The sequence below is a fragment of the Hippoglossus hippoglossus genome, chromosome 17 (genome assembly GCF_009819705.1).
Source record: "Hippoglossus hippoglossus isolate fHipHip1 chromosome 17, fHipHip1.pri, whole genome shotgun sequence".
In the NCBI taxonomy this organism is placed as follows: Eukaryota; Metazoa; Chordata; class Actinopteri; order Pleuronectiformes; family Pleuronectidae; genus Hippoglossus; species Hippoglossus hippoglossus.
The window spans coordinates 5,059,906-5,085,827 of NC_047167.1; the positions used below are offsets into that span (position 1 = coordinate 5,059,906).

At 40.5% G+C, this 25,922-nt stretch overlaps 3 protein-coding genes across 3 annotated transcripts in view; 2 read left to right on the forward strand and 1 right to left on the reverse strand.

Annotated features, from left to right (window-relative positions):
* Positions 1-16,741, forward strand: part of lyn (LYN proto-oncogene, Src family tyrosine kinase) — a 31,628-nt gene extending 14,887 nt beyond the window's left edge. The window contains exon 14 of the mRNA XM_034613717.1: positions 16,703-16,741. The gene's annotated coding sequence lies outside the window, so the exon portion shown is untranslated. The remainder of the gene's footprint in view (positions 1-16,702) is intronic.
* urod (uroporphyrinogen decarboxylase) lies at positions 222-7,958 on the forward strand. The gene is made up of 10 exons (XM_034613720.1): positions 222-404; positions 2,092-2,204; positions 2,600-2,679; positions 2,950-3,012; positions 3,579-3,776; positions 3,881-4,042; positions 4,994-5,128; positions 5,488-5,588; positions 6,558-6,624; positions 7,683-7,958. Exons 1-10 carry the CDS (start codon positions 382-384, stop codon positions 7,845-7,847), a joined length of 1,107 nt encoding a protein of 368 aa, XP_034469611.1. The 5' UTR covers positions 222-381; the 3' UTR covers positions 7,848-7,958.
* Positions 16,742-21,178: 4,437 nt separating the features above from the next.
* The window catches only part of zswim5 (zinc finger, SWIM-type containing 5), a 60,997-nt gene continuing 56,253 nt past the window's right edge, over positions 21,179-25,922 (reverse strand). Inside the window, exons 13-16 of the mRNA XM_034613658.1 lie at positions 25,603-25,760; positions 25,319-25,482; positions 24,777-24,858; positions 21,179-23,794 (exon numbers count right to left, since the gene is read on the reverse strand). Of these exons, the coding sequence (XP_034469549.1) occupies positions 22,932-23,794; positions 24,777-24,858; positions 25,319-25,482; positions 25,603-25,760 (1,267 nt within the window). The 3' untranslated portion in view covers positions 21,179-22,931. The remainder of the gene's footprint in view (positions 23,795-24,776; positions 24,859-25,318; positions 25,483-25,602; positions 25,761-25,922) is intronic.

Sequence of the window (25,922 nt, forward strand, 5' to 3'; positions counted from 1 at the left end):
AGATGATGGAAATATTTTGAGCAAAGATGTTCAATATCAAACTGTATTTAACTGAATTTGGACCCTAACCAAAATAATACAGAGACAATTAGTTTATTTCGCAATACGATATTATATAAAATATGTGAAGAAAAACTCCTCATACATTATTATAATGACTATTTAAAGAAAGAAAGCAGTTTATTATTTGGACACCCCTACCTTCTTCCTGGTTTGATCACGTGGTCGTCCAAGATGGCCGCGCCCTGGAGCAGAGCTGCAGCCGCCCGACGGGTTGTGTAAGCGGCTGTTTGACAGTTGAGGAGCCGCAGGTCGTGAGTTCCACCTGCAGAGAGACGGAGGAGCCAGTGACCAGGTCCGATCATCCTCAGACCCGCAGACATGAGCAAGGACGAGGTCATACTGTGAGTAGCTGCTGTTAGCACGTAACGTTCACACGCTCCACTAATGTTAGCATTTACTTAGCAGCTACTAGCTGTTAAGTAAACGGGCCTGAGAGCTGCCTGTGTCATTGTTATGGAAACATTTTAACCCGATAATGAATTGAACTGAATCTTTTTTCATGGATGCTACAAATAAACCCCGATAAACGCAGCTGCCTCTATTGTGGAGAATTTAGCAATTCAATTTTCTCTTGCTCATTTTAAAAGGTGGATTCATTTATTAACGCGAATCATCAGCTTAAAATAACACTTCGGGTCTTATGATGAATTCGGCATGAAGGTTTTTCACCAGAGAGAAATTCACGTCTTCATAATCTTTTCTAAAATCTGAATTAACTGTTAATTAATATCCAAACAGACTTTTAGTGAGAAAGAATGTATTTGGGGAATATTTCTCACTGCAATGTTATTAATGGGTTTGTACTGTATGAAAGTCAGAATGATAGTAGATCTCGACGTGTTTTGTTTTGTTTCACATATTTCATTTTCATTTTCATTGTTATTTCTACCAGGCACTGGTTGTCCATTTCCCCGAATACACTTTATATTTTTAGAATCACTTACAATACACTTTATACTTTAATTACACGATGTTATTGTGCTCAATTTGCATATGTCACTACGGTTTATGTAAATAAACCGTAGTGACATATGCAAATCAAAGTTTTTCCATTGAAGAATGGAAATTAAAGTTCACCAGTAGAGACGAGTAAATGTCAAAGTATTTACTTCCAATATGACTCGCATAATATAACATATCACGTTTAAGTTATTGTTATATATTTTGGGAGCCTTAACTGTAAAGGCTCTAAAACTTTAAGTCAAAGTTAAGATTCTGAAAAACAAAAGAGAAACATTATACATTTCTTCTACCAGCAGGTCTGCATATGTAAAATATTCGTCCTAAGTCTGAGGAGTGAGCTGAAGTTCAAATCAAGTTAACATAACTATTTCTCCTTTTTCCATTTAGCAGTGGTCCTCCTCATCTAACAGTTTGATTTCCATCAAGGTCGTTTTGAATTTCAGTCCGGTTGTGATGCATCCCTGATAACTCCACAGCAGCCTTTCATCCAACCGTCCTCTCTGCTGCTGGGACACGATAAGAGCAGAGGAGCGTTATCTCCCAAAATCAGTCTGTCCTTGACGGCTCCTCAGCTGGTTTACCAAAATGATTGCAGAGGCGAGGGAGGGGCACGCTTGTGTTTTAGATAACGGACGCTCACTGCAGCTGCAGTGAGCGTGAGCTGGCCTTCAGGTTATTGTCATTCCGGCGTTAGCAGCTAAACTCATCTCTCACCCAAATCTGTATCGTGCGTGTGCTTCAGGCTGTTAAAATGGTCCCTCTGCAAACATATCTAAGCCAATATTTGCAACCGTTTGCATAATTTTGTTCTACTGTTATGCTTAGTAAAGACTGAATGAACATACACATTTAATATAGTCAGTAGGAGTAGTGAATGTGACTTCAGGTCCACCCAAAGAAGATCAAGACTCCTATCAGCTGATTTTTATCAGCCAGCCAATATCTTCCCCGGGCTCTAACACAAACACATTACTATATGGATGTGTTGGGTCACAAACTTTCATTGCTTTGTTTAGATGTCGGCTGTCGTGATGCTAATATCTTTTTCTTTTTCTTTTCTTCCAGTCCGAAGGACTTCCCTCAGCTCCTGAATGATACATTCCTGCGAGCAGCGCGAGGAGAAGAAACTGAACATGTCCCAGTCTGGTGTATGAGACAGGCTGGTAGATATCTACCAGGTACTGTCTTGCAATTCAATATAGAATTCACTTGGAATAGTGTTATAGTAGGAAGCATTAATGATGGATCTTCTTCTCCAGTGTCCCTGTAATACATGACACCGTGCCTGTAAACCTGATTTCACAGCCATGTTATTTAATTTAATATTTATACCTGTGCTTTTCCTTCTCTGACATGTCAAAATGACTTTGTTTAAAAAAAGATCTCATCCCTTAATTTTACAAAAACTTTTTTCAAGGTGTCCATTTATTTTCTGTGTCCCGATATGCATATGTTCAGCACAAATGATCATTTTCACTAAGATCTATAACTTTACTGTCAATGTGCCAGATTATTCTCTTTCTTCATTGTCATTATGATGATCATTTGTATTTTTGTTGAATCTAATCTGCAGAGTTTCGTGAGGCCAGAGCAGGGAAGGATTTCTTTGACACATGTCGGTCACCAGAGGCCTGCTGTGAGCTCACTCTGCAGGTACGTCACTGGACTCCGACAGAAAAATACAATTTCAGTCATTTAAAAAAAAAAAAAGCTGTTTTACACAGTTAACAGCCAAACCAGCCATGACTGAGACTTTCAAGTTGAGTCACATTGAGATCAAGGAGTGATTTAAAACCCCCCAAAAATATATATATATATATCTTTTAGGTGCCACCATGAGACAACAAAGTACAAACCACAAATTAATTTTCGTAGAGTTTTTTTCTTTTAAAAGATAAATTCCTCCCTTTGTTCCACTTTTAGCCTCTGAGACGTTTTCCCTTCGATGCTGCCATCATCTTCTGTGACATCCTGGTCGTCCCACAGGTAAGAAGACCAGTCTCATTCTTTTAACATGTCCACAGCACATATCTTATTATTCCGTTACATCTTTAGGGTAAGTTGAAGTTGCATCACTTATACTTGCAGTTGTCAGTATTTTTGAGGATAAAACTCTAAGTCAAATGATCACATGTTATTTAAAAGGTCGTTTGTCTATGGAGCTTTTTAGCTTCTGTAAGCTTCTGTTTCAGTTTTACAGTATATACATTATTAAGAGTTCTAAAGAGACTGAATATTAGACCTATTGTCACGAGCTGCCCAAAAAGAACAGCTTTATTTAACAGTGTAATGTGTTGGCTGTGTATATGTCAGCTTGTTGCGCCCCCTAGCGGCCACATTGTTGCCTACTAACAGTCAGCTCACACCTGAACCTTTCATTTTCAAGGAAGTGCCAGTGATGGGAGACTGTGCACAGTGAGAAATCTCTGTACAACAGTTGAGTGTGTGATTTCTCCAGTTTCCTAACAATATGTCTCTTCATCTGTTAAAAACTGCAGCCATCTCTCAAATATTGTCTTTATTCATCCTTGCACTGATCTTCCTCCCTGCAGGCCTTGGGTATGGACGTCCAGATGGTGCCAGGTAAAGGTCCCACATTCCCGGAGCCCCTGAAGGAGCCAGAGGACCTGCAGAGACTGCGGGTCAAAGTGGACGTGGCCAAGGAGCTGGGCTACGTCTTCAAAGCCATCACACTGACCAGACACAAGATTGAGGGCAAAGTGCCGCTCATAGGATTCACTGGAGCTCCGGTGAGAATAAGAATTTGTCTGATTACGTTATTTCATATAAAAAAAATTATATTGATATTTAAGCATTGTGTTTGTTTCTCTTTCCTCTTTGGTGTGTCCCTCAGTGGACGCTGATGTCCTACATGATAGAAGGCGGTGGCTCTCCCACTCACTCTAAGGCGAAGCGTTGGCTCTACAGACACCCTGAGTCCAGCCACATGCTGCTGAAGATGCTGACAGACGTGATAGTGGAGTATCTGCTGGGGCAGGTGGCCGCAGGAGCTCAGGTTATAACTTTAAACCATTGGTGTGACACATAATAATTCAAGTGTCAAGTCTTTTTCTATGACTTATTTTGAGAGGAATAGCAGCAGGCAGGTTTTTCTGATGTGTGGAGCTTATCATTGAAAACAACAAAAAGCACCAAAAGCAGACCTCAGAGCTCAGTCAGGAAAAACGTTGTGTAGAACAAGAACGGCTCACATTAGGGGCTGCATTACCCAAATATAACTTTGTGTCCACCATAAAATTCCACATCTAAATGTTGGATGCCAATGTAGGCTTGTAAAGACACAATGTCGTCTGCCTTTGTTGTTTTGTTCCTGGGAAAGTGGAGACATAGTCAGTCATGTATTGATGTAGCTCTTTGTTTTGACTATATCACTTTCAACTGCTTTACACTGAAAGGTTACGACAATGTCAGACGTAGTGACAGAAAATATCGGGTAATTCCCACTCTTAACATAGCACTAACTTTGAAACACTCAGTCCTGCCTGTATGCAGATATGTATAAAACAAAGGAAAACTAACATTTACACAGTTAAAATGAAGTTAATTATTTGGTCTCCTAAACTCTTATTTTGGGAAGACCTGTTACACAGCAGTCTGTTTGTTAATTATTAATTAGACTGCAGATGTTTCCTAGCAACCAGTTTGTACAGCATTGAATTCTTTACTTCCTGAGACATTCCTGGAGGTTTAATGGTTCAACCTGAGTTGGTGCATTTGTAACTAGACAGAAGTTAATATAATCTCAGGAAGATCTTTATACAAGTCAGTAATGTTATTAATGAATAGATGGTGCAACACATTCTAGTATATTATAGAGTTTGAATATTTACATATCTCTGTTTCTCTGGATTTATGAACTGTGTTAAATGCTTCTGCTGCGGATGTGATTCATTATTGTGAGAAAAACTTACCTGGATTCTTTCCTCTGCTGCTCTGCCATGTTCAGGCTCTGCAGGTGTTCGAGTCCCACGCTGGCATCCTGGGACCCGTCGAGTTCAAAGAGTTCTCTCTGCCTTACCTCCGAGACATCGCCCGCCGGGTCAAAGATAGACTGAAGGAGTCGGGGCAGGATGTTCCCATGGTGAGAGACAGAAAAAATGTTTTTGTCCCAGTATATAAATAGGAGCTAATTATGTACACATGAGCCTCAAGTAAACAAGTCAACAGCGACAACAGTTGTTTTTATTTATTTATCTGTAGCATTATTGTGTGTATTCTTTTGTATTAATTGGCTTCTATGTTAGTTTCAAAACTCTGATCTATTCTTATCGACACACTTCTGCTTCAACATTGTTTCCCAAGAGAGATCATTACAGATGCATTTGTTCTGATGAAAACCACTTTATACTAGATGTCCAGCAGGTGGCAGCATTTCACCAAAAATCTCACAGGCAGATGAAAAGTGCTCTGAAAGTGTGTGTGTGCGTGTGTGTGTTCCAGATTGTGTTTGCAAAGGATGCTCACTACGGTTTGGAGGATCTCTCTCAGTCTCATTACGAGGTTGTCGGTCTGGACTGGACCATTGACCCACGCTCAGCACGGTAACACACACACTCATGTTTGTACTTCTATCTTAGTGAGGATTGGCATAATGCATTCCCTAGGCCCTAACTCTAACCATCCCAACTAAATGCCAAACCCTAACCCTTACCTAAACCTAATTCTAATTCTAACCCTAACACCAAGTCTTAACCCTAAAACAGCCCTTTGAAGAAGTGAGGCTCGGTCACAACGTCCTCACTTTTCAAAAATGTCCTCACTCTGTAAGGTCTATGCTCAAAATGGTTCTCACTAAGACATATACAAGTACAGGAACAAGCACAAGCACACACCATGACCCTAAAACCAAGAAGCCATTTGAATTGTGAGGTCTTAACAACCACACAAAGGCAATAACACACACACCAATACAAAGGGCTATTTGAGTTTATTACTGATGAATTCTCAATAATGATGTAAATGTCTTAAGATGACAACATGGAACAAAACCACTTATTGAAATGACCCATTATTTTAAACACAAATTTAATCTTTTAACTCCATTGTGAGAATTTCTGTTCTGCACCAAGCTCTGTGTTAAATACTCCCCATCAGCTCATTGGCTGTTTGTCAGAGAAGTTATAATTTCCGCCTGGTTGGCTCATGTGGTTGTAGTTTGACACATGAAAAGTGTTGAAACATCTATGTGATTTTAGAAAAGGAATAATTGATGTACTCTTTACTTAAGCCTCAAATCGTAACCTCTGTCTGAGTGTGTAAAATCCATTTGAAGCTGAATCGGAGCAGACTCCATCTCAGGATGTTGCTGCTTGTAGCAGGAGTCATGAACCCTACTGTGGCGTTTCCTGAGGAGCAGGTTAACCATTGCTGACCTCTCCCTCGGCCCTGGTCTGTCACAGGGTGCAGCGTATAAGTCTGTCTGTGTTTTCTGCTCTACTCATCAAATACTTACCCTGTCGGTTAAAGGATTACCCGTTTGTCCTGTGATGTGTGTCTGTGTGTGTGTTCAGGGAGCGCACAGGAGGGAAGGTCAGCTTGCAGGGAAACATGGACCCTTGTGCTCTCTACGCTCCAAAGGTAACCTCCACTTCCTCTCACAGAAATAGTATAGAAGTTTGTTCATTTAGGAAAAAGACAAAACACTTCTGAGTGTCACTCAGTCGAGCACATACATGTACCTCCGCTAAGGCCCAACAGTCCCTTGATAAGACCACATTTAAATTCACTAGATCTGTATTTTTATTTGGTTCTGCACCAAACTGCACATACTCACACATGTTTGTGCCCTGAACATATCTGATTTATTTCATCAAAAACCAACAAAAGTGTCAAAAAACACCCTACCTCACGATGATAAAGGAAATAAATCCTGGATCCACTCCCTGACTCAGATCTGCATCACAATGTCATGTCTTCTTCCCGGACCTACACTGCATCCTGTCACCAGGTTTTGGGAAAATCCGTACTGTAGTTTTTGCATAATTCTGATAATTAACTGACAAACAAGCAAACGCAGACAAAAACATAACCGACTTGGTGGAAGTAGCCATTATAAGAAAACCTCCCTCTCATCCTCAGTGTGACAAGTCTTTGTCAAATTACACACACGGATTAACAAGGACATTGATAATTAACTATACATACATGTGAACAAGGTTGAATAAATCTGTAAAAATAGTGTGTGCGGCTTAGTCTGTCGGGCCTTGGCGGAGATCTGCGCTCTACTGAGTTGCATTCTAGTTTTCTTTTTGATAATAGTTAACTTTTAGTGTTGTTTACCTTCTCTGTCAACTGCTGTTATTCTCAGCAGCCTGCAAACGTGCTACTTTCAGTCCACAGCATTCCACTCATGTTATTTCTACTGAATAGTCAGGTGCTGTAATTCAATAGTTTAAAACCAAAACCAATAAAAAAAAAAAAGTTAACCTGGTCGTCATCCTCATGTACCCAGACTCTCTAAAACATACAAAAGTCTTACAGCAGTGGAAGCATGACTCATCTAAAAGGTCTGCCAGTTGATCGTTAACTCTCTCTCTCTTCTCTCTCTCTCTCTCTCTCTCTTCTCTCTCTCTCTCTCTCTCTCTCTCTCTCTCCCCCCTCTCTCTCCCTCTCTCCCTCCCTCCTCCTCTCCTCAGGAGCGCATCTCCGAGATCGTGAAGAAGATGCTGGAGGGTTTCGGCACGCGGGGCTACATCGCCAACCTGGGCCACGGCCTTTACCCCGACATGGACCCCGAGAATGTGGGCGCTTTCGTCGAAGCCGTTCACCTACACTCTAAAAAGATGAGCAAACAAATATAAAGGGAGAAGTGTGTTCAACAAAAGCTCCTGATGATTGTGATGGGAAAATAAATTAAATTTTTTTTTGATTTTTTTTATTAAAAAGTATAAAAAGTACCAAGCATTGGGGTTTGAATACTTAATGGTAACATTAAAAAGAAAAATGTTACCGCTTCATATGTGTTTCAGCAGGTGATAAATCCACTTCCAGTGACTTGGATGATTCTGTTACATTTAACATTTTTCTGCATGAGACGGATGAACAATGGCAAACAGGAAAAACAACAAGTGCTTTGATGTTCTCGCACAAAAGTGATAAATACGGACATGGTCATTTACATAAATTCAATATCTTCTCATCCAGCGCAGATTTTCAGGAGAAAACAACATGTTGGTTTTCTAAGACTCATCGTTAATATGTTGATCTGACCAGGAGTGGATTATGTGTGTGGATTGGAACAGGATGATATTCTTGCAAGTACATGTCCGTTATAAATGCATTTTCAGTGGTATGGGATTGTATTTTTATTAATATTGTATTTATTCAAACAGCTTTGACTTGTAGTCTTTGACCTAAAGATGATATTAGTCTTAGATTCAAGCTCACAATGATGTCGCTTTAGAAATACAGCACTTTCTAACCGTAATGGCTGTAAAAGCTCATCAGTAAAAGCTGAGCTCTTCACCAGTACGAGCAGGTTCATGAAGTGAAAAACATGTAGACGAAAACAAAAGCTGCTGGTTTGGAGTAAGACTCTCAGCCAGGAACACACACACTGCTGCAGTGATACAATCAATTTTTAAAGATAAAATGTCTGCACACAGCGGTGGATGGTTCCTGTAGCTGACATCTTAGTGGTGAACAAATCACCTGCTGGATCTCAGCCTGGAGACTTTTCTTTTTACTGTTGTGGCTGGAAAAAGCTTTTAAGAAACGCACATGATGAGAAGATGTGTGATGCTTTTAACCTTAATCTGGTTTCATCTATGTTTTATTTCATCAACTCAGACATTGTCTTATGAAGTGAATCACAGTTTAAGTATTACATACAGACAGGTTTGATATGAATGCAGCTTTCCAGAAGGGTGTTTTTATTCCGTTCAATAACAGTCAATTTAATTTTGGATGAAACTTATATTGCTTTGTATTTTATATTATTTGACCAGAGAATTTAGCTCAAAACTGTATTTCAAGCGCTGCATTCCCAACTGATTTGAACCTAATTTGATGGACAATAACCCAGAAAAGACAATTCCTTGCTGTATATCTATTGGTGCATAGATCGTGGAAGACGTATAAAGATAAAACGTAGAGTAGAGTCACAGCGCATATGTCCGTGACAAGGAGTAACCACATGGAAGAAAGTGAAGAATCAGCCAACATCGCCGATAATGTCAACAACGAAGCAGGGCAACAAAAAACATTCCCTGGTCCTGGCCTCATTTAAATGAAGAATACTTATTTCCATTTTTCATGCTCACAAATCTTTTCTTGCTTAAACCCCTGTTTGTAGTATATCATTTTATTTGATTTGAAGTAGGAGTGGTTAGATTTAAAAAGTCATTGAACTATATAAATGTGACATGAGTCTCAGTTTGCTTTGCTCAGATACAGTTGGTAGAAATGGCCCTCAGAGGGGTATTTTTATACTTTGAGTACATTTAAGAGCCTGTACTTTTATACTTTACTTGAGTAGAGAGATTGAATCCATACATGTACTTTTACTGGAGTATCTATACTTCTACTTGAGTAAAGAATGTGAGTACTATTGCCACCTCTGGCTTTACAAAGACAAGATCAATCATGACCATTAATAAGAAATACAGTTTTGTGAAGGGGAGTGGGATGTTCTGATAAAGTCTTACATCGTCTGTAGGTTGGTCACACAGGTCTTTGCAGTCTGAAAAAATCATAGTGAGCTGCCTGCTGCTATTTGGTCTCACCAAACTAACGTATCCAAGAGACAAATGTTTCCCAGGAATACACATTCAACGACAAGATATGAAAATGAAATAAGAAATACTTAGAAAAACACCATAAATCAAATACGTTATTGTTTCCAATGTTGTTGGGTATTAACATTTTTACTTCATTATACACATTATCAGGGGTTGAAGGCGAGTCTTCTTCGAGGCAGGTTTGCTTTAGTTTCTATCCCATGGTCCTCCCACCCCGCTCTATCCAGGACCCTGCTTTACTCATGTTGTATCTTCAGCAGCAGAAAGTGCAGAACTAGGAAGTGCATGGTTGAGAATATAAGATGGTGCACAGGGTTGTAGTTGAATCTAATATTTAGTGGTGTCCCACCTGAGCTTGGATGTCAGACACTTGAATGAATGGTTCATTTAATTCTTGGATAAATAAAGAATGACTGACCTTGGATGGACTGATGTAGAGAAATGGGGGAAAAGGACTTTTTGTGTAACAAAAAAAATTCCTTGGAAATGTTACTCTAAATATATACTGTATATAACACAAATTGAATAATCATGCCACAAACAGCAGTTCACCTCCATGTTATATAACTAAACAATGTATTTTAACACATGAAGCCATAAATATATCGAGATCAAGACTAAATGTAGTCCGATGCTTCTGATTTACTTACAAATTACAAACCTTAAATTATTCTGCTGCATGAATAAGAAAAGGTAAAATAAAATGAAGTGAGAAAGCAAAAGACAAAGTCAGTAATGTGATGAAAGTTAAAATCAAGTGATGAAGCATCTTCACCAATTCAGACTCATCTCACCCTGGAAAGCTGACGAGGCGCTAACATCCAATCACATCCCTCAAAGTCTTTGTCTCCGTGTGAATTTAACAATTGATTTAATTGGGGCTGAAGACAAAACTACATTTTATCAAAATGAGTTTGGCTTAAAATAAAATCATGTGCATTCTGACTGTAATCATAGTCGAAGCTCTTTACATGAGGAAGAAGAGATCAGTTAATCCCAAATTGTGTTTTTCTCTGTTAGCTCAGCTAAGAACGTCCGATAAGCAGACTCTGGTAAATCCGGTTGTTGTTGCTGCTGCTGATGTTGTTGTTGTGAAGGATTCCAGCAAAAGTCATAACATCATGTGACCAGCCCGGGGTGAAGGGAGGTGTTTGTTATTTCAGGGGCTCCCTCCTCATCAGGGAGGAGGAGACGCCACAGTGTTGGTTCTTGTCAGCTTGGACAGTCGTAAACAATATTTTAGTCTAGAATCGTCATTTTAATTTGTTTTATCATCAATTTAGCTGTTTCTTAATTTAATCATTATTAATGACATCATTAATCCATTTTAATAAGATTACAGGAGGATAATTCACATATATATAAATGGATTGTTATATATTATTGGATTATATATATGCTTTCAGGATTGTTATGCTGGTACAAATGAGCAACAACAAAAAGCCAGTCCTTTGATCTATAAAGGGCCTTCAATTGTAAATGAAATTCAGGGATGTCTTTGCTTTCTATTTGGTAAATAAACCTTAAGCTATGGAGATAATCCAATTAGCTGTGAATAAACATATGAAATATTGGCACCTAAATTTAAAGAAAACTTTAAGGTCCCTCTAAGATAAAATTTGATGTAGCCTATCTATAATGTGATTTAGATTTTATTATATCCCCTAATAACAATGTCAACCATATAAAATAAAATAAAATAAAACATATTGTATTGAAATCTACCAAATTATCATTCAATTTGTTAAAATTCATTTATTTAGACAAATCTGGATTAAGCACATTAAAGGCCTGAATAAAATATCATCGCCCTGATGTAAACCAATAGCAACCAACCCTTATAACACCTTAAGATGATAATTGAGGGATCGGGCTCAAACTCAAGTAGATTACTGAAGTCAGGAAAAAGTTTTGTAGCATTTATAATCTGCTTAATTTAATAATTTAGAGTTTTTCAAATGGGTTTTTCTTTGATTTTGTTCTTGCTTTTTAAAACTATTTAAGAAATCAAAGGAGTTCTTGATTTAGATGAAGGTGTTTGATGGGTTTTCAGGGATGAATACAAAGTTAATCAACTGTGTTTTATGTTTCAAAGTGAGCAGTGAAAAATCTTGCTTCAAAAGTTTCTAACACGATATCGTCCCTGTGAAATATATTGGAGCCTTAGTGTCATTTTCTTAAAGCCCTTATTTGACTCATTCATGTTTTAAGACATAAGAGGGTCTTTACCGTTTGAACTTACTAATCTAATGTCGCACACAGACCTGAATTCACTCTAAGCATCTTTCTGATCATCCCAAACCACATTGTTCTATTCTTCTCGTCAGAAAATCCCCTGAAATGACCCCACATCTGTCTCTCAGCCTGTCCCTGGCTTTCAAACCTTGTCTGTGACATTCAGTACAAACCCACTGGTTCCTCCTGAAGACGTAGATCTTTACTAACACTTTTATCCAAATCAGTGGCTGAATAATTTCCTAAATCGGCTGCAGTGTAGTTCTTAGAAAACATTGTTCAAATGGGGCCTAATAGTGGATATGTTGGGGACTATTTTCAGCTGCGGATTAATACAAACTCGGTGGGTTTATTAGTATTGATAACAGGTGTATGAAAGATGAAGTCAAAATAGAATACAGTGTGCGTTCATGATAATGAAAAGTATCTGTCTCACACATACACACACACACACACACACACATAAAGCAGTAACACATCTTACATGTGATGGACAGATGGACTCATGGGAAACAGGATAGACAGCAGCAGTCAGACACACACATCCCCCCTTGTTATTATAGAATCAATTCATTGATGGTTTTGCTCTTTTCAGGGATTCAGTGACAATTAGCAGCATTTTGTCTCACATCGTAAACCGTGCACACTGGGGAGGTTCAGGATTACAGGTGAGCGGTGCTATTCCACATGGGCTGAAGGCTGTAGATCCTTTATTGATTTTCCTGCTCAACACACTTCAATTTCAAATGGAAGGTGGAGATGAAATGTTGAACTGGAGCCTCTGAATGATTGAGCCTGTGCAGCAGCGAGTGGACGTCAGCGCTGTTAATAAACACAACAGTGCTCCAAGCTCAAAGCCGCTAAATTAATGTTGATGACGGGAGGAAAGCAATTCTTGCTGAAATGAAAGCGACCCTTCATCCATCTTTGTTGTTTGTGCTGCTGCAGAGCCATAAATACACACACACACACACAGGGCTTTTGTTGTCGACCCCCTATTGTGTAAATAGTGAAGACAAAAGAACAAAAATCACCGCTGATTGCCGACAGGTAAGACTGAGGAGGCTGGGACTGTGTGTCAGTGGGCCATCTGGGAACAAAGTGATGGGCCTTTGTGTGTGTGTGTGTGTGTGTGTGGGAGTCCGTGCTTGCATGTGTGCGTGAGAGAGAGAAAGAGAAGGTTGTAACAATGAGTCTGTGCTCTTTAGAAATGGAGATCAATTTCCTCATGGTCTTTTTTAAAGGCTTTGGCAGGAGAATAATATATAAGTGTGTGTTTGTATGTTTTTGTGTTTGGGCTTTTATGTGCACAGTGACTGGGTTTGTGTGTGTGTGTGTGTGTGTGTGTGTGTGTGTTTTAAGGAGGTCCAGGTTCCATCTCTCAGCAAATCAGCAGGCCTGAAAATCCAATCTGCCTGCAGAGACAGCAGGCTGTACATCATCTGCCATGGATGGACACTATCAGCGGTTTATCAGGGACCACCCCCCCAAAACACAAACACACACTCTCACAAACACACGCAGACACACACAGACTATATCTTTCAATGAACACATGCATGAAATGAATGAACACACACATTCACACACAGCCCACTGTGACAGAGACTGATAGGCTCTATTATGGTGGTGGTTACGCAGGGAGGCAGAGGGACAGACGGAGACTCTGGCTTTAGTCTGAAGACCTTGAGAAGCTTCACACTAATGCAGATGCTGACAGCTGTGACTGCCCCTCTTTGTTGATGATGATGATACCTCCGTTATTCCACCGCGCTCAGCCTTTGCGTCCATTTCGACCCACGTGCCCGCAAGACGGAACTTCCTGCATCATAACGCTGCGTTCATCTGCGTTACCTTGGAATGCTGGGTAAAAGAACACGTTTTTTTCCTATTCAGCAGAGGAAGGTTGGAGATGTCAGTATCATTCATAATTATGGTTCATAGAAGACAAGCACAGACTGCTGGTAACAGATGGGGAACAGACCCTGGGTTTTGGAGTTAATGCTTGAACACGCTACAGGCCCATGATGCATCACTGCAGCAGCAGCAGCAGCTTCCTGCCTCCTGCTTCCTGATCTGCTGAACATAATTTCATTTGAGTGTTTTGGGAACAAGGGGCTGTTTTAGAATTCAATACATTAAAGATTTATCATGACTAAGTCGATTTATTTAGATTGATACATGTGGTGAAAAGTGCTCTCTAACATACTGTAGCATGTTGAAAATACATTTCTAAATGATCTAATGTTGTCCACTAAGACAACCTACTGCTGCATCTGTTTCTGTTTCACAGGATAATTTACCCCCATTCATCTGAACTGACCCCTGCTGCTCCCTAAGAACTCACAATAGCATTGTCCAAGGCCGCTGGCTGTTATTTGATCAACATGTTGTTGTGATTTGGTCTTAAATGACGACCCAGAGGCAGACTTCGGCTAGGTCCAATAATAAAAAAAGTTAATTGTAAAACCCGGCAGAGATAAAAGGGAACGATGAGGATGGAGTTGAGGTGCTGGGAGGTGATTGGCATGTGGTAACGGTGTCGTCACAGTGGGTACAGGGAGTCCTGAGGAGAGTGTGTTTAGGCAGGCAGGTGTTGGGTCTGGCTCCAACACTGTGTCACAGTTGCAGTTTCAGAGTTCACTGGCGTCGTGCCAAGTACGATGCAATAGAATTTATTAGGTTCTTTGTCAGACAGACACCGACGCAGATCTGAGCCTGTACGAACAGACTGAAGAAAATCTGCAGAGACGTCCTCTTTTATGCAGTGAGATTCCAGAGGAGTCTCCACTCATCTTTCTCTGAAGATTTATCAAACTGATTCTCTTTGATGGTGTAACATCACATTTGGAATGTTAAAGGATGTCCAAATGACCTGCTGACGGGGCTTTCTTCCTCAATCCCGGTCCATTAATGGGTGTTACCTCCTTCCCTCGCCTGTGGTACTTCCTGTTTCCATCTATGATGCCTGGGGTGTGTTCCAATAGTCCATTTTCCTAGGAAACCTTCCTAAGTCAGTGAAATGATTTCAATTTCAGGGGCCGCCTCTAAATGATAAGGAAAGGAGCCTCAATGCTTCCTAACTTACCCCCTTTTGCATAGGAAACATCTGACCGTCTTTATGAAAGGAAAGAAGGGAAGACCTTCCCACAATCCATTGCTGCAGCAACATTTAATGCAACACAACCTTGTAGTTTAACCTGGACACACCCACGTAAAGATAAAAAAACATGATCCAGAACTGATTTGTCTGAGCTCCTGATTCCTTCTCTGTCACATCGGCCCAGTCAACAACAAGCTGACTGAACTTATAGTTCAAGATATCACCATCAGAAATACGTACGAATATAAATAACATCATAAGAACTAAATACAAATATAAGAAATATTTAAATCCCATTATTAGAGAATGCACACAAAAAATGATTTTCTCCACTTATATCAGCTTTTCTCCACATGTTCATGTTCTTATACTGTTGCAACATTTCACTCCTTTTTGTTTTGTTTTTATTTTCAATTAAATCTATTTGGTCCTTTCTTCCTGTGAGTAACTGATGGTTAAATGTTTCCTCTTCAACTGAAAACATCTTCTCTCAGGACGTATCCCCGTGTTTTGGACAGGAAACTTGACTATAACTGTCGACGCACAGCACAGAGTTCATCACAGGACCGTACCGTCTGTGTGTATCTCCTGTTGTAAATAAAGCAGATTAAAGTGTTTTCCCTCCTTGACCTTGTGACGTTTTCCATCAGGCTCAAGGAATAGTGTTCGGGAAAGGAGACTATTTGGACTGTGGCTGCAGCCCTGGTGTTAGTGTAGTCCAAACACACACAAGGATCTTATACAGGGAGGGCAAGAGTGCTGGAGCCAACAGTCATGAAAGCTGAGTAGCTACTTCCACATGAGCTGACTGGTTTATATACTGCAGCCGATGATGAGTCGGATGAGAAGCAGGTGTGCTCAGGAGCCTGCGCCCACACACACACACACACACACACACACACGCACACACACACACACACACACACACGCACACACACACACACACACACACACACACACACAGTAGACAGAGAGGAGGTAGCCATGGTGGACAGAGACACATGTGGACAGTTTGGTCCAGTGACGGTTCAGTTTGTCAGGATCCAAACATCAACCACTCTGGTTCCCCTTTAACTATGAAGGCAGCGGTTACTGTGCGAGACAGTTGTTTCCTGAACCTTATATTGATCAAGTTTATCCAATCCTTGGTTCTATTCTTAGTAAATGGTCATATACCCTAATACATGTTTACAGGTGAATACACACCCAGATCCCAAACCATGGGCTTTATTCACATTAAAACACAATGTAAAAATGCCAGGCAGAGGAGCAGTAACAGCAGCAGGCCCCACATTGGAGGCCTCTGTCTGACGCAGGAGCTTTTAAAGGAGGAGTTCCACCCCCGGGTAGTTCAGGGGAAGCTGATCCATCGATGAAAAACAACACTGTGTGACTGCTCTAACAATTCACTTTGTTTGTGTCCTTCAACAAATGTCTATCCATTACTCTCTCAATGTGTATTTGTGTGTGTGTGTGTGTGTGTGTGTGTGTGTGTGTGTGTGTGTGTGTGTGTGTGTGTGTGTGTATTTGTGTGTGTGTGTGTGTGTGTGTGTGTGTGTGTGTGTGTGTGTGTGTGTGTGAGAGAGAGAGAGAGAGAGAGAGAGAGAGAGAGAGAGAGAGAGAGAGAGAGAGAGAGAGAGAGAGAGAAGACAAATTTGAGTACATAGAGCAAACTGAGGAGAAAAAGATTGCGCATATAGCAATCTATCTGTCTGGATAATTAATATAAATCTGCTCATTTACCATCAGCCAATCAATCTCGATTTACACACACACTCTTTCACTCTCTCTCTCTCTCACACACACACTGACTCACGACCACACTGATGGTCTGATTGTCTCAGTTCTGTAGCTCTGCAGAAATCTCTAATGAATGAGAATGAAGCGGTGAAGGAGGGAGAGAAGAGAAATATTCTGATTAGAGACAAATGAGTGAGAGATTGATGGGACCTATATCAGCCTCCATGTGCTTCATTTATCACGGCTGCTGGGTGAGAAACGTGGGATTGGGCCACACCAGCTGGGACACAGACATCTCTGTGACATCATTTATGTGTGTGGTTGTGGGGGAGAATCAGAGGCTGGTTTTCAGGTGTCAGACCAATAACCATGAGTGATGATCAGACAGGAAGCAAACAAGACTGTTATTCATATCATTTAAATCAATACTGTAGAGGTAAACCACGAAGTAAACACAGGTGTTTCTATACGTGCAGATGGTTAGTCAGTCAAAGTTGTTTATGAAGGACAGTTTATGGTCACAAATCTGAAGAGTTGTTTAATAATGTCTGACAGTTGACTGTGCATCTCGACTTTGGTCTCAGTGACGTCACCGTGTTCCTGTCTCAACCATTGTGTAATGTAATAACAATGTTATTATTACAAATAAGAGCGTAAACACAATGGACAGTAAACACTTTAATAATATCTAAATTGGAATAAACCAGAATCATTTCAAGCTGAAACTAATGTTAATGACAGCATACACTGTTTGATGGTTTATTTAAGGCCCGACATTCAAATTCAGCTCGATACCTCTGATATCCTCCTCTGGAGCCGCGTTCACGTTTGCACGCATTCACCGGAAACACTGCACACACCGGGTTAGCATCGCTACTTCCGGTAGCGGACATTTAGGCTAAAAACAAAGTGTAAATTACACCGTTTCGAGTCGAATATGAATGTTGGGGCTTACGGACACTTCGATGACACCACACGAGCAGTATTTTTTTCTGCTGTTTTTTTAAGTCTGAAGAATCGTTCCCCTAGTTACTTCAATTGTCTTGGATTCAGCTGCAACGCTGTTTACTCCTGAGACTCCTGGACACAAACACTTCACCCACCCCTCCATTGGCACAGTGGTGAGTAGATAATGAGTGAATTTTCATTTTTCGGTGAACTATCCCTTTAACCCCTTCAACAGGTATACTGGCCACTTGATAAAAAGTCTGTAAGTTAGCTTGTTGTTGTCTTTGCCTAAGAAGTAGAAAAAGCTAAAGTAGCTGTTGCATCAAGCAAGTCTGATATATATATATATATATATATATATATATATATATATATACAGAGGCTTTAGAGGTAAAATATACAGCATTTCAGTAAATGTACATAGTAACTTCGCTTTTCTATTTGGAGGTCCCAGATCTCTCTCTCTCACACAAAGAAACACGCACACACACACACACACACACACACACAAACACACATGTCTTAAGAGGACATTACTCTGACTTACTCTAAACTTAGAGAGAGAGAGAGAACCTCTAACCTCTTGGTCCAGCAGAGATATAAAGAAGTCCCTCTAATGTGTTTCACACTTTATTCATAGAAAAGCACTGAGATTCCAACACAAATCAATATAAAATGGTAGTAGCGTTACATAAATAGTAATAAATTCTCGCTTTATAGACAGTAGCTCAAGAAGTCGCACAAAGAAATTACAAATTCCAAAGAAAACAAAAAACGGTGTCGATGATAAGCTATCATACTTCTGTGGCAACAAATACTGGAAATACCTTTTTCTTAATCAGTAGCACAAAGAGGCAACAAACACTTTCCATTTTCCCTTAAGTTACAAAAATCCCCAAAACAAAACCAAACAGACGGTGAACTAGATCTCTACCAGCAGATAGAACTCCCCACAAGAATGAGAGAAAGACAGAAAGAAAAAGAAAAAGAGAAAAAGAAGGAAAGAAAGAAAGAAAGAGGCTGATACAGTGAACACAGAGAGGAAACAGGTTGTAATGCTGTCAGTTTATGCATCACAAAAAGGCAGCTGACTGCAGCTTCCAGGTTAAGCAACAGCTGAAATTATAATAAAGTCCCTCTTTCAGGTATGATTTAAGGAAACATTCTTATCATACTAGTGTCATAGCCAAGAAATCAATCAAAGTAAAGACTTTGCAGCAACAAAAGGTGAAAACCTTGAAGTTTATTTGTGAAGACACGAGGCTGCTGCAGAGCACCGATGAGAGGAAGTGGCTGCAGTGAAAACTGCTCGCCGACACGTCGACGCATCGCCATGGAACCAAAACCCTTTCTGTGAGAGAGGGAACGAGGCGATAAACGGAGGAAAACTAGAAAAAGATAGAAGGTGAAAAAAGTAGAGATAGAGAAAAAGGAAATCAGTTTTTAGGCTGAAGAGAGTCAAGAAAGCAATAATACGAAAAATAGAGTTACAAGAAATGAGGAATGAACACACGTTCATTCACAGGCCATCGCTATTGTTCATACAGTTGCGGTTTCTGACTCTTGTGTATATATGTTCTGTCTCAATGCGGTGCTGCCACACAACAGCTGAGAAGACACTAAAGGCTTGAGTCCTGATTAAATAAAACAAAGAAGATAAGCAAAAATAATCTTTGTACATTGATCGGTCAGAAAGGCATTTTTCACCTTTTTTCTTTTTGTCCTCTAAATGTTGCAGTGAATGCAGGCTGGCTACTGCTCACTGTCCAAATACAAGCATGCTGGGTCTTGTCTTTGTCCGCCCCCCCAACACCGTCTCGTCCTCTTTGCCGGGGCAGGTTTTCAGAGGGCGTCTTTAAGAGGTGACAAGACCAACGAAGTGGTTCTGCATAGTCAGGTTTAGTACGTATCTGTTTACAAATGAATGCCTTACTCATTTTTTCTTCAGCTCCCCAATAACGTGCCTCCTTTTGGAAAACAGATTTTTTTTTTTATTTCTTTGCAAATCTAAAAATAAAAAAACACAAACAATAATTATTATAGCGAAAAACAAACTGAAAGAAATGTACACAGGAGCACCTGAGAAATGCCTTGAAGTCTTTGCTCTTACAAAAAAACGCCGTCAAATTCACCCGGTCCAAAACAATTCAAGTACACCCTCGCCGAAAAGAACGTAAAAATAAAGAAAAAGACCAAACACATAACATACTTATCATAAATAATTATAACTTTACAATTTTCTGAATTGACACTTTAATATTTACAATATCTTAAATGCTTAATGCTACTACTTTTTGTTTTGTTTCTTTAAGTGATGTCCCTGAGAACTGAGTTTAGCCTCTCTCTCTACTTTTCTTTCTTTTGCTCAATTTTCCTTTTATTCATCTTCCTCATTCATCTATCTGCATTTCTTCAGATTTAAAAAAAAAAAAAAAGGCCCAGAGCTGTGACTGACTACCCAGGTAGCGGGTGAAGGTAGCTCTCGTGGAATGTAAAAGCAGATAAGAAAATGTTCCTCCATTCAAAAACCGTACTCTTTTTTATCCTCCTACCGTCGACAGGCCGACTCCTCTGTTGTGACTTTTTTTTTTCCTTTTTAAGTCCAGTTCTGTTTTGTGTATGCGATTCCGACTCAGTCACACAAAGTTTCTAAACAATCAATAAATAAATGCTGAAGCAGGCAGGAACGTACTGAAGAGGTATTTGTGTGAAGTGCTAGTACGAAGACCAGTTCAAGCGCTTGCTGTACTCTACACTGCCATTAACAACACTATGCCACTGGGTTAGAAAGAAAGGGGACCTATACGGCCCCCGTATAGACAAACAACTTCCTGTGCCGAGGCATGTTGTCTCAAATATGTACGCTTACGTCACAAAGACATAAAATATACAGTATTTTTTCATATGTGCATTGTTTCTGCAACCCTTTGAGACATGGCCACTCATTTTCACAGTCCAGAATTAGCACAACTAGTAGCATACACAGCAAAATAGCTTTTGTAACTACAGACCCTTTTCCATAAAGGTTTAAGACCAGTAGTTCGGGAATGACATGGATTTGAAACCACAAAAAGCTTCCTTAGCACGTTCATTTAGCTATTAGCATATCAGCCATAATGGGAATGGTAAGTGCAGTTTCTTCAGTTCCTTTTGTTTTTTTAAATGTTATAAATATTTACATTTTTCATTCACAAATGTTAGCTAATTGTCTTTTTTTTGCACGAGTATATCCGAACACTGCTTAAACCACCATTACTGGTTTCTACAGTAGATTTAGCGACAGTTGCTAATTGTCACGTCTTGCAACTCTCAGCATTAATTTAGTAATTTTCAGACCACTTAAAAAATGTAAACAAAATATTCTGTCTCCTTTTAGCTTTCTTTTGTTCTCCACCATAACTTGAAGGGAAATTTAGGGTTTGTTTAGTTGCTAAAACCTCCATTATATTTATTAGCTAACAGCTAACAGCTAACTAGCTAATAACCAGCTAAGAAAGTTGACAACTGAACCTTAACAGTTACTTCACTGATGCTAACATGATGGTTAATAGAGTCGAGTGGAGGGTAAGAGCATAGTTTGGGTTTTTCCTCACATTTCAATTATTTGTTCGATTGCTATAACAAAAATATTAACAAGCAAAGACTTATTAGTGGTTTAAGCTTGGTTCTAATATATATATTCATGGAAAACATTTTAGATGGCTTTTCCAATCTGGATGAAATTAGTTCTCTTTAAATTGATGTCTACATTGTTATTTCCTTGTTTATTATGTACTTTCTAATGCGGCTGCTTTAAATGCAGATAATGCCGGCTTTAGTTTGTATAAACAGTGATGTTTGACGGGTTGTGGGTTGGAACTGTGCGTTAATATTCTGGGTTGTGTGGAACAAAGAGCTCCTGAGTTCCCACTGAAGTTTTGGAAATGGAAAAGGGACTTTAGTTACAGGCAGAGTCACTGAAGTCAACAAGGTCCCAATAAGATCCCAGGCTTCCGAACAGAATACAAGACGGTGAAGTCAATGCCACTGGATGATAAAAATTAAGAAGACTCGCCTACTATTGCTTATTCACTAAATCTTGATCTTGCATGTGAGAAGTCATCGATGGAGTCGTACAGATTTAAAAGGTTTTGGCCACAAGTAGCTATATAGAGCGGTGCAGTGGTATCTCTAGAGATGGGCTTTCTGTGACCCCACTGTTCATCAAGTTGTATTTTTGTCACTTTCAATGATCTTTCAGGAGGATATAAGAGAGATACTGTAAAAATATGTGCATGTGGAACCTCTACTACTCTACCTTAGCGAGAACAGGCTGAATTATGTCGCTCTCAGGCTGCTGGATTTGGGAACATGCTGCCTATGAAGCAACATGGTTCACCCTCTGGAGATATTGATAATGAAAAGCACTGACCAGCAGGTGTAGAGGATAGGAGCTAGTCTAGAGTGGCTTTAAACCTGTTGGTGTTGACTTCTTCCACAGAAAGACCACATGTGTGCAGTTCTGTATTCTGCCCTCTCTATTCTAAGATGCCCTGAATGAAACAAGAGGCCATTTCTGATAGAGAAGTTAAAGCTGACAAATAATACAGTCGAGGTATGACAGCAACACTCTGTGTGTTTTCCACCTCAGTGGCTCTTTATGTTTGGAATGACATATCTCTTCCACTTTTAAATACACTTCATCTTAAGCGCAGCTGAAAGCGTCCTCTGGCTCAAAGTATGTACCCCATCCAACAAAATCATTTGGTTTCTCATATCGTCATGTGCCACTGAAAAACAAAGTTCTTTTTGCTTTTTTTGTCATCACAATCTCTTGATGTTTTTATCATCGATTCAACATTAGTTGGCGGGTAAAACACTTTGTTTTTGTTGGTATTTCTTTGACATTTCAAGCCATTTCCCTCTTTTGCAGTCTCAACGAAGTAGAGCAATGTACTGCAAACACTTCCTGGTTCACATTCAAGAAACAAAACAACAAAACAGGGACCAAAACTTATGACTTAGTCAACAAATGGCTCAACATAAGTAAAAAATACAAAGAATCTAAAAAAATACTTAAATAGAAACAAATACGTTCAACTTCTTCCCAGGGAGAGCATCCCTGTGAGGGAGGGGGGAGGTCAGCCGAAGCGCTCCCTGACCAACATCATCAGTTTCTTCTTGCCCTTGTAGATCTGTTTCAGGTTGTCTATGAACTGGGCAAACTGAATGTGGCCATCCTGTGCCAGCAGGAAAGTCTCCCTTGCTTTGCTCAGGAACTCTATGAACTCTCCATAGTGCCGCGGACTGATGTGCGTCAGTCGAGAGTGCGTGGTGTTGATGTAAGCTGAGATTGTGGCATCTAGGAGCTGCCGCAATGGTGCCTTGTCTGTTGACATCAGCTTCCCAGAGTTCCTTCTCCCAGGGATGCCGGCAAGACCCGGCGCTGTCATGGTGCACCGTCTGAGGATGTCAGACAGCACTGTGGCGCAGTGCACACTCTTCACCACCAGGGGAATAATGGCTGCAAGCTCATTTTTACCCAAAGAGTGGCTAAGTGCGCAGGCCCAGAGCACATCGTTAATAGCTGGGTGTGTGTCCTGGTTGTACGCCAGGTTAAGATGTGTCATGGCAAGGGAGGCCAATTTGAACGATCGCAGAGGATACCCTCTGTGCTCCATGTACCTTGCAATGGTAAAGAGCTGGGAGTACGTCATTCCCGTGGACGCTGCGTCAATCACGATCTGATAGGCCGTCTCGAAGGCGATGTGGTCCTTCTCGCAAAGTGTCAGAGCTGACAGAGCGCAGTTCTGGGGGTCCTTCATGGCGCACTGCAGGGCCAGGGTCCTTGCACAGCTGGCTAGCTCCTCGCGTTGGGGGTAGTCGAGGCTGAGGCGCAGGATGGTGTTATGGGACATGACGGTGGCTGCCACAATGCTGGTGGCCTCGGTTGGTGTGAAGAGAGTGTACCAGCTCTGTAAGATGCTGACCAATGCCCGCAGACCTGAGGAAGAGAAAAAGATTAAACATGTATTGAAGACAGAATGTAAATTGCCGGATAGAGGCTCCCAGACAGAAGCCTCTCCTCAGTCGAAGACATATGTGGGCACCTAAAGGACTAACACTGTGAGAAACATGATTCCCTCGTCTGATGAATCCAAGATTTAACTGCTTGACTTCAATTCTAATGGCCCTTCTCCACTGATTTGTTCAATCAGGCAGTCAGCTCGAGGTTGAGTCATTCTTAAACTTCTTTTTCTTAAGAATGATGGAAGCCATTGTAAACCTTCAATGTCGTAGGTTTTTTGGAGCCTTCCCCAGATCTGTGACTCTACCCAGTCCTGTCTCTGAGCTCTGGAGACAGCTCATTTGACAGATCAACTGAAGTTAGCACATGTCAACTTCAGTCACAGTGTACGGTCAAACTTCAAATGAAAAGCACCAGGGCAAAGTTTTAAGTAATTTTAGTAAAGGCTCAGACCACTGTCAATGTGTAAACATGACTAAATAGCTTTAAGTGCTAAAGCCCCTAATTATACCTGCAGTGGGGATCTAGGATTTTTCTTACATCCATGAACAATTCTTCATTCAATAAAGCGCACATACAAGTCATTCCTTGATTACTTCTGGCTCTATTGCTTTAAGCAAAGCCACACATCATGGAATATATTTTGAAAAAAACTAAATAAAAATTGTTTTATCATTATTAATATTATATTTATTTTCAGAATTGTTCGTATGTGACTAGTTTATGCAAAAAACTACTAACAAAAGACTACTGACAGGACAGGGGCACTCCAGGGGCCAATCAGATTTCAGCTGGGGCCAGTGCCTCCCTGGCATCGCCCCTGGATCCACCCCTGGGTGCCATTGCATCACTGAACTACAGGCTACACATTTTAAATGACTGGAAAAACATGAATACACTATGGAGAGTACACTTATGGGATAAGTCTCAGTGGTGTTTATTATAGGGCTTCACATACCGACTTCAGTGGCGCAGGTTACCAGCCAGCGAACCATCTCTCTCCTTCTCCAGTTCAGTGTGGACAGAGTCATCCTCATCACCTGGAAACAAACAGGAGGAGATGATGATGTTTTCTGATTCTGATACTGTGTTTCATTAGAAAACTTATCTTTCAGGATTATCTGGGCAGCTTTGCAAATGTTCACTGGCTCAAACAGTCATTTTTGATTAAATGTTAAAAAATATTTAAATAAAACCACACTCTCCAGTGAGGACAGATGTATCCAAAGTATATTCATACTTCACTGACATTTAATGAACAGAAATTCAGTTTAAACTCTAAATACAAGGAGAATAAGAGACACGTGAGGCCACAGTGACACTGCTGCTCAGTTTCTGTGTTCACCACAAAAGGCTCAATTATGTGGATTCTTCACAGCAACAATAGTAAGACGCTGTGTGAAATTTTCTCTGTTAATTTGCAGTGGGGCTGCAGAGGATTGCAGAAATGACAAGTTCAAGAAAACTGCTCCCTATTTAGACGTGTGACCAACACTGTACCTGCAGGCCGAGCTCCAGTGCTACGTTGAGTAAGGTTATATCAGGCGGGTTGTCTGCGGGTGTGGCGATCTTAAAAGCGTCCTGGGCCAGTTTGAAGATTAAGGAAGAGGAGTGGATGTTTTTCTGGATGGCCTCCAGCACCGTCCGCAACCTCAACATGTCACCTGCAGGCAAAAGAAAGTGAAAACTAATACCTTGATACACAAATTAATCATTACCAAGAACGATTTTAGTGAAAGAACATATGAGGAGAGACTATGAAACTGTGGATGTGTTGATGGTACCTTTAGCAGCGGTGAGCATGGTGGAGGCCAGCTCGCACTGCTGTGACTCCAGGTGTCCCAGTGTGAACCAGCGTGGGTATCTACTTGGAACTATGGAGATGCCATGGTGAGGGTGGCCCACGTCCCCGGAGCCTCCTGATGACTCCAACACCGGCAGCCTGACAGAAACACACAACAACAGTTTTTAACACACCTTTGGTCAACGACGGAGCGAACATGGGGAGAACTACATAAACTGGTGGCTCAATGCGGAAAAATAAAACATCAGAGAAATAAAGTGTGTTTGAGGGAGAGAGAAAGATATTGCTGTGTTGTATTGG